The following is an 8,954-nucleotide window of genomic DNA, read 5'->3' on the forward strand; positions in this document are numbered from 1 at the left end:
GATTTGGGGGATGAGGGTGGATTTGGGGGGAGAGGATGGATTTGGGATGTAAGGTGCAGGGGACATGTAGGAGGACAAGGGATGGGGAGAGGATCCTGTGAAGACTCCCACAGGAGAAAGAGGGGAAGGAGAGAAGCGGTGTTCAGAGGGAGGATGAACTCCTGGTTTCCTGCCACAGGCTCTGCGTGGGCCAGGATCAGCATTGGGCTGCTCCTTCCACTGTTGTGTATAATGTCTGCTCAGGTGCCTCTCCAGCAGCTAGCAGGCCATTGTGGTGGCTGGAAATGATAATAAAGCATCAGCTTCATGGGGTGAGGAGTTGCTAGCCAGTGCTTGCAGGCTCCATGCCACATGCCCATGGAATGTAAATCCCATTTATGCTCTCCTAGAGATATCTCCCACATGGAGTTTTCTGCCTTGTGGGAAGAAACCATCCCTGGGTCCTGGGCACTTGCCTGGGGGAAAGGGATGGTGGTGGGATGCAGGGATGGGTGAAGGATGGCTGGGGAAGGGTGGGAGTAAGATGGGTGAGCAGGATGGGGAAGGGTGGGAGGGATGGAGATGGAGCAGAGAAAAATAGGAGTGCTGACAAGGATGGAAGGAGTTTGGAGGCAGCCAGGAGAGCCAAGCCAAGTCAGCAACAGCACACTAGACCTCTTGACCTTCATAGCAATGATGGCAGGGCTGTAGGGGACTTAAGCCTCCCAGCAAACAATAAACTGTTTTCCAAACATCACTGGGTGATACTTAAATACAGTGGACCTGTGCTTTTCCTCCCTCTTTTCTCCATGTTTCTGCACCGTGTGTATCAGGGAAGCCTAATGGGTAAACCTGTGTTGGGGTGCAGGCGGACTTACTTTTCCCATTTCTCCTCCTGTTTTGAAACATCCACACCCTGGCTGTGTCCATAGCTCACCCCAAGCACCCCAAAAGCCAGGGTGCTCTAACCAGGTAGGAAAGGAATGAAGCATGTGTCTGTAGTTTCAAAGGCGATGTGAGGATTGGTGTCAGGAAGCTAGGTTGCTGGGGCTCCCAGATACACAGCAAAACCCTTTCAAGGTTAGTGAGCCTCCAGGCGCTTGGTTATTGCAGATGCTAGAGCAAAACAGGTGGGAAATTTGTGGCCAGCAACTAATGGAGTAACAAGTGCATCTATCGGAACAAATTACCCATGTGTTTAGCAGCAGCACAGCAGTTGCAGCTCCACTGTCCCTCCAGGAGCACCCCAGGATTGCCGGCTGACAAGGACTGCCCCGGCTTGGTTCTGGGGTGAGATGGGATCTCTCAGGTTGTCATTTCTCATGCCTTTATCTCTGCCACTGCTTCGCCAGGAGCCTTGAGATAGGGGAGATAGGGAAAGCGCCCTGTTGGAGTGGTGGTGATTCAGTGGGAAAGGGTTTTTCTCTGTCCTGGCGATATTTATTCCCAAGGAAAAATGATGTCTGAAAGAATCTAATGGTGGAGTCAGGGTTGTGGGGCAGAGCGTTTAAGCTTTCAGAGTGATAAAAGGTTTGCCGTCATCTGCAGTAGAGATAAATGGCCTAATCCAGTTTCTAGGAGTATTGGGGTGATTTTAGGAGCACAAAGCTTTCTTTGCAGGCAGGCTCAGCATGGGTTGCCTTTGGTGTTGTGCTCTGGTACCTGGCATTTTGCCCATGTTTTGCCAGCATGGTGATGATGAGCTGGTGGCTGAGGTTTGCAGAGATGAGTAATGGGTTTAGGTGCCCTAATTCTACTCATTTGGCTGGGATGGGGATTAGGTGGGGAGCTAAACCTGGTGTTCACTGAGCCCGCAGGCAGACCCCGGGGCACATCAGAGGGTGTTTGAAAACCAGCCTGTGCTGATGGTGGGCAGGAAACTTCAGCATTATCGTCTCCTTTATTTCTTCAATATTTTGATCAGTGAGTCGGTCTTGGTTACGATCCTGTAAATCCCTTTGTAATCCTGGCTGGAGCATCAGCTGCTCTTGTAAAAAAATTTATGGGGCAGTTAAAGTGTATGAGACAGAGCCGTAAAGGGATTTATGAAGTGGGAGATGCACAGATGGCTTCATTGCAGCCTTCTCTGCCTGCCTCCAAGGTACAGAGCTTTTGCCCCAGATGGCCCTTTTTGGCATGAGGATGCTCCTACCCTGTCCCTCTTGAGTCCCGGGTGCCCTGCAAGCAGTTCTTCCTCAGTGGCTGTTTTGCACCAGTAGTGCCCCTCCGTGAGGTTTTCATGCCTTGTCCCGGATTACTTGCTGGCAAACTTGCAGAGTCTGGGAGTTGATTTGGATTCCCGCTGTGGCAGTGCACAGGGGCAACATTGTGGTCCATACATTCATCTGTGGTTGGCTCCCGAGGGGGTTCAGGAAGCACCAGTGTGTCAGGATTGTGGTCCTTGCTGAGGTCCTTAACAGCATAATCAAACACTGTAAATCACAGTAAGAGCAAGGAAGGAGAACCAGGCAGCGATGTCCCTCCTGGTCTCCTCCAGAGTTGACCTTGAGGGGCTGCTACACCATCCCCCGTCCATTTTTGGATAAGAAATGGCACAGGAGGCTGAACCCCCACAGGGAGACCACAGCCCATTCTGGGTCCCTTTTGGGGGTACAGTGGTACAACACCAGTGCCCTACTAAGGCCCAGGGATGGCCATGGTCATGCTCTGACCTGTGGCTGTGCCCCCTTGCAGCTCTGTAAGCCCCAGGGCATCCAGACATGATGTCTGCTAACACCATCTGGGGCATCTGAAGGCCTGTGTTGGTTTCTCCCCCATTTGAAAAGGGCAAGATCCCACTTGCTGCATCTCCCTGCAGCGTGGTCGGATCCTGCTGTGTGCATTGCCCCTGTGCAAGGGACCGCATACTTGTCACGGAGGCTGGCCAAGCTGTATTTTATGGCTCCATTCAGGTTGTTGATTATAATTGCTACACTCTGTCAATTTAGTAGCCGCCACAAAGCTATCAGAGGCCTTTTTAGGTAAATAAATATTTCTTCACTAACGCATAGAGCCTCATAAAGCCCTCACTGTAAAGGCAGCTAATTGTAGTTCAAGTCTGTAACTGCTCCCCATTGCCAGGGAGGACGAAGAGGAAGAATAACAGTGGAGGAACAGAGACAGAGGAGGAGAAGAGGGAATGCAGGGGAGGGTCACGTGGAACAAGGGAGATCAAATTGGACAAGGATCTGTGGAGGTGGTGCATGTGAGGACGGTGATAGCAGCCATCTTAATGGGCGTACAGAGGGTGTGAGAACATGGGGGTCTCCAGTTCTTGGCCATGGCACAGCTGCTCTTGTTTTCTCTCCTTTTGCTCTGCTGCCATATTTCCTGCAACAAGGGTCTCCAGGAATGAAGATCTATATCGACCCCTTCACCTACGAGGATCCCAACGAGGCGGTCCGAGAGTTTGCCAAGGAGATCGATGTATCCTTCGTCAAGATTGAAGAAGTCATTGGAGCAGGTGGGTCTCACCATCCCCTGCCACTCATCCCTCCCTGTCCTCTCCACTGCTCCTGCATGGCCAGACACCCACTTGGAGCAATTTTCAGGGGTGTACATGTGGTCTTTCACTGGGAAATCCTCAAGGAATCATAGAATCAACTAGGTTGGAAAGGACCTTTAAGATTATTAAGTCCAACCATTACCCCAGGACTGCCAAGACCACCCTCTAAACCATGTCACTAAGGGCCTCATCTACATGGTTTGTGAACACTTACAGGGATGGTGATTCCACCGCTGCCCTGGGCAGCCTGTTCCAATGCCTGAGCACACCTTTTAATGAAGAAATTTTTCCTAATGTCCAATCTAAACCTCCCCTGGTACAGCTTGAGGCTGTTACCTCTTGTCCTATCACTTGTTACTTGGGAGAAGAGACCTACACCCACCTCACTACAACCTCCTGTCAGGTAGTTGTAGAGTGCAATAAGGTCCCCCCCTGAGCCTTTTCTTCTTCAGTCTAAACCACCCCAGTCCCCTCAGCCATTCCCCATCACACTTGTGCTCCAGACCCTTCACCAGCTTCATTGCCCTTCTCTGGACCTGCTCCAGCACCTCAATGTCTCTTTTGTAGTGAGGGGCCCAGAACTGAACAAAGGATTTGAGGTGCAGCCTCACCAGTGCCCAGTGCAGGGGGATGATCACTGCCCTGGCCCTGCTGGCCACACGTTGCAGATACAGGCCAGGATGCTGTTGGCCTTCTTGGCTGCCTGGGCACAAGCTGGATTGTGTTCAGCAGCCCCTGATCAGCACCCCCCGGGCCTTTTTTGCTTTCCAGCCACTTTTCCCTAAGCATGTAGCATTCCAGGGGGTTGTTGTGGCCCAAATGCAGGACCCGGCGTTTTACCTTGCTGAACCTCATCCCATTGGCCACAGCCCATCAATCCAGACTGTGCAGAGCCTCCCTATCCTCCAGCAGATCAACACTCCCAGCCAACTTCGTGGCATCCACAGAATTACTGAGGGTGCACTTGATCCCCTCATCCAGATCATCAGTGAAGTTGTTAAACAACACTGGCCCTAGGACCAAGCCCTGAGGGACACCACTAGTGACTGGTCACCAACTAGATGTGATACCATTTACCACCACTCTTTGGGCTCAGCTATCCAGCCAGTTTCTAACCCAGTGAAGAATACACCTATCCAGTCCATGAGCAGCCAGTTTCTCCAGGAGAACACTGTGGGAGACAGTGTCAAATGCTTTACTTAAGTCCAAATAATATCCACAGCCTTTCCCTTATCAACCAGGCGGGTCACCTTACCGTAGAAGGAGATCAGGTAGGTCAAGCAGTACTTTCCCTTCATGAACCCATGCCGACTAGGCCTGATCCCTCTGTTTTCCCGCATGTGTTTTATGATTTCGCTTAGGATGATCTACTCCATGACCTTCCCAGGCCTGTGGTTTCTGGGTCATCCTTCATGCCCTTTTTATAGAGAGGCTTCATGTTGGCCAACCTCCAGTCCTCAGGGACCTGCCCACTAGACCAGGAAGCATCAAGACATAGGATTTTTGATGAATTAGGGTGGACATAAAGTTGGTTTGTGCTTTAAAAGTTCCTATGAGGTGGCAAAGGCTCCATGAACATATTCACTGGGTGACAGTGGGACCTCTTGGGATTTCCCATTTGGCTTCTCCATGAGGTAACAAGAAAAAGCCAGATCTCACTCTGATCTGTGCCATATTTCCATACATATGTATATATACACATGCGTGCACGTATCTGTATGTCATCTGTGCTGGTTTTATTGCCATTTTTAAATTAGCGTGTCATACTTGTAGAAGAAAAAGTGAGAAGCCAGGGGGAAGTTACAAAGAAGCAATGAGCTAGTTTGATCAGGATCAAGTTCAGCGATGTATCAGCTGCCCTTTGCTGCTCATCAAGGCAAAGTGGCTGCAAACCTGGCTTAAATGTAATCCCTCCACAGGCAAATTTTGCCTTGGTGAAGGAAAAGCTCTTCTGCTGAAAATGAGGTTTTCTCTGTATTTTAAATCAGAAGGCAGCAGTGCAAACAACCCAATTTTTTTCCAAGATAAGCGATGTGCAAAAAGGCAACTGAGATTATCAATGCTGACATCTGATGCTGACTTGAGGTAGTCCTTAAATGTTGTTGCTCTTGCTCTGCAAATCCTTATTAGGGGGTTTGCAAGAGAAGTCCCAGCCTCTGCTTCTGTCGGTGCTGGACTCTGTCACCTTGGAGAAGGTTGCAAGCCTAATTGCATCCTCAGCAACAAACATTGCCCCTTTTGAAGAGGACAGGTGAGCAGATTTATAGAGGAGACTATTGCTGAAGGTAATTTCTCATCCAGTTGGTTTGGAGACCAAGCAGCTCAAGGTACCATTACACTTTGCAATGTTGTTTGTGGATGAGCAGGTGGTAGCAGATGGTCTTGCACTTACAGGGGAGTTTGGAGAAGTGTATAAGGGACGCCTGAAGCTGCCCGGCAAGCGGGAGATCTACGTGGCCATCAAAACACTGAAAGCTGGCTACTCTGAGAAGCAGCGCCGGGATTTCCTGAGCGAGGCCAGCATCATGGGGCAGTTTGACCACCCCAACATCATTCGGCTGGAAGGGGTGGTGACCAAAAGCCGACCGGTCATGATCATCACAGAGTTCATGGAGAATGGGGCCCTGGACTCCTTCCTGCGGGTAAGATGCTGGGATATCTCTGCTTTAATCAGGCAGGGCAGGTAGATAGTCCTCTGTGGAGGTGCAGCATCCTCCCAAGGTTGGGGTGAGCAGCTCTGGGATCTGTATGCTCACCCTACTGCCTGCTCTTTCTGACTGCAGCAAAACGATGGGCAGTTCACAGTGATCCAGCTGGTGGGGATGCTCAGAGGAATTGCTGCTGGGATGAAGTACCTCGCAGAGATGAATTATGTGCACCGAGATCTGGCTGCCAGGAACATCCTGGTCAACAGCAACCTGGTGTGCAAAGTGTCTGACTTTGGCCTGTCACGCTATTTGCAGGACGATACGTCTGACCCCACCTACACCAGTTCTTTGGTATGTACCTTGCGAGGTTTTGTCTTGCCCAGCATCCCCAATGCCTGCCCTGCATCTGCTGCCAGCTGGACTTGGGAGAATGACACTGGATGTGTGCTCCAGAGATTCTACCATGGGTGGGAACATCTCAGGAGGGTTCCCACCACATAGGCTTGTGGCCTAGAGCCCCTGGCTGTGGTTCCCACCCATCATCTTCTTTTGCCTCTTTTCTCTTCCTCCCTTTATATTTTTTACATCACTCCTCCTCCAATCACCTTTCTGCCTTTGGCGGTTTCCAGATAAGCCTCTTCCTTCTCCTTCATGGAGGCAAGTTGCATGGAGGAGTCACTGCAGAGACAGGAAGGGAGATCACAGCATCTCCCAATGGTACAGAGATGACATTTTAACTCCCCAGTGCTCCAGGCCTGGTCTGCCTTTCTCTGCTGGAAACTCGTTCCAAACATTAATTAAAGAGTCAAGCCTAATGGGAGTTCTGCTGTTCCCCAGCCACCCTTCTCATCCTTAATCAACTCATTTGTAGGTAATGGCAGCCCCACTCTCCCTTTGCTCCCTGCCACCCGAGGGGACACCCAGCTCCCCACCATGGCCATTCTCTGGCCATTGAGCTCGTGAGACCCTTAGTGGCGTTAAGGATGATTAGAGGAGAAGGGAATGAGCAACCCCTTGGCCTCATCTAATTGATTAATTAAAAGACTGTGCACAGGGTGCAAGCACAAAGCAGCACTGAGTCCTGTAGAAGCAGTTTCTTGGGCGCCAGCCTCCGAAGTGGGAAACCCTTGGACATGTCTTTGAGGCTGACTCTGTGTTTCGGCCCAATTGCAGCCCCTTGCTCTTCATCCCCTGCTCGTGGGATGCTCCTCCCAACCCTGGACCTGTCCTCCACACTACCCAGACCTGGAGCAGACACCCAGTATTTATTTTGTTCAAAGACCCCAGCAGTAGCTGCTGGGATGAGCTATGAAGTAGCCTTTCTGCCACCTTTAGATATCAAAGAGATTATCTCATCTGTGTTTTTATTTAATTTAGGCCATAATAGATCTCCCCGGCAGCTGGGAAGTGATGCTGTGCCTGCGATTACATCACTCTGCCTCCCACAGCAGGTTTTTAGCTCTGGGGAAAAGGCAGGAAAAACAACCTAGCAGTTAATTTCTCCATTTGTAGTTATTCAAATCACATTTTTTGCCATTCATCTTTCAAGAGCAGCTGACACTTCGGCAGAAAGCCTACGCAAAACAATTGCACTGAATGCTTTACTGTGCGGTTCTGCCCAGAGTAAATACCGGACCTGTCTGTGGTTTTCCTTCATCCCTTGGCTGGTTTTGCTGTTATTTCAGGGGTGCTTGCTGTTGGGGCAGTCCCTCTGTACATGCTGTCCCTCTGTAGCATCCCTGCCTCCTTGGCATGGCCTCCAGCCCTTCCTGTCCTGCTGATGGGGATGGCTTGAGATGCTGAGACACTGATTTTGAGCTTTTAGGAGAAATGAGGGGCTTGGTGTCAAAGGCCCATTCCCATTTTAATGCTTTTTGAGTCTCCTTTGGGGCTTAAATGTGTTTTCCCATTTGCCTCCCACTCCAAAAATAGTGGGGCTAGAAGGACCTTCCAGCATCTGTGAGAGCCCAGATGATGCTGAAGAAGATGCTTTTAGGTTAGACCTTGTTCCCATTGAAGGCAGATGCAAGGAGATACCTGCAGCTTCTTCACCTAAGATAAGTGCTAGTGCAGTCCTGCATATAGCCCTTGTCACCTGATGTTTCCCTGAGAAGGGACCTGGGGACAGGCTACTGATGTGCTGGGTCCTGCAGGGCATTCAGAGTGGGGAGGGTGGCAGTCAGGGGTCACACCTCAGTGGGATAAACCATTTTGTTTTGTTTAGTGAAGCCCTTTTGTGCAGGTACAAGATACATTCATGGACATGTTTTTGGCTCCTGCCTCCTCGTCACATCGGGTACCACCAGCCCACTCCTCAGTGGCATCCCCAGGGATTGGCAGCCGGGGCTGTGTGGGATGGTTCCAACCCTGACTCTCGGGTGTCCGGGCTTCTCTGACAAGGAAGCTGTTTCTCAGCTGCTCTCCCTTTTTCCTTAGGGGGGAAAGATCCCTGTCAGATGGACAGCACCGGAGGCCATTGCCTACCGCAAGTTCACCTCGGCCAGTGATGTCTGGAGCTACGGCATCGTCATGTGGGAGGTGATGTCGTTTGGGGAGAGGCCCTACTGGGACATGTCCAACCAAGATGTAAGCACTGGGGGTCATTCATGCAGCTCTGGACGTGGGGGAGAGCTCCTTCCCAAAGAAAGCCCTGCCTGAATGGTTATCTGCTCCTTCACAGAGCCTTGGCAGCACTCAGTTTTGGAGATGAAACAGGCTAGGGAGCAGGAGGATGCAAGGAGGGAAATTGGGAAGAAAAGCCAGTGGGCTGGTAATTGGACTTCAGCAAGCTGCAGGGCCTTTGAAAATGTTCAGAGGGTTTG

The 8,954-nt window shown here is 50.8% G+C and overlaps 1 protein-coding gene across 4 annotated transcripts in view; it reads left to right on the forward strand.

Moving 5' to 3' along the window:
• The window catches only part of LOC104413816 (ephrin type-B receptor 1), a 44,650-nt gene that overhangs the window by 33,607 nt on the left and 2,089 nt on the right, over positions 1-8,954 (forward strand). For all 4 annotated transcript variants that reach the window (XM_010024916.1, XM_010024918.1, XM_010024917.1 and 1 more), the window contains 4 exons: positions 3,320-3,442; positions 5,879-6,126; positions 6,268-6,483; positions 8,569-8,718. In XM_010024916.1, coding sequence (XP_010023218.1) covers positions 3,320-3,442; positions 5,879-6,126; positions 6,268-6,483; positions 8,569-8,718 — 737 coding nt within the window. The remainder of the gene's footprint in view (positions 1-3,319; positions 3,443-5,878; positions 6,127-6,267; positions 6,484-8,568; positions 8,719-8,954) is intronic.

Source organism: Nestor notabilis, unplaced genomic scaffold (assembly GCF_000696875.1).
Source record: "Nestor notabilis isolate BGI_N333 unplaced genomic scaffold, ASM69687v1 scaffold13092, whole genome shotgun sequence".
NCBI classification, from domain to species: Eukaryota; Metazoa; Chordata; class Aves; order Psittaciformes; family Psittacidae; genus Nestor; species Nestor notabilis.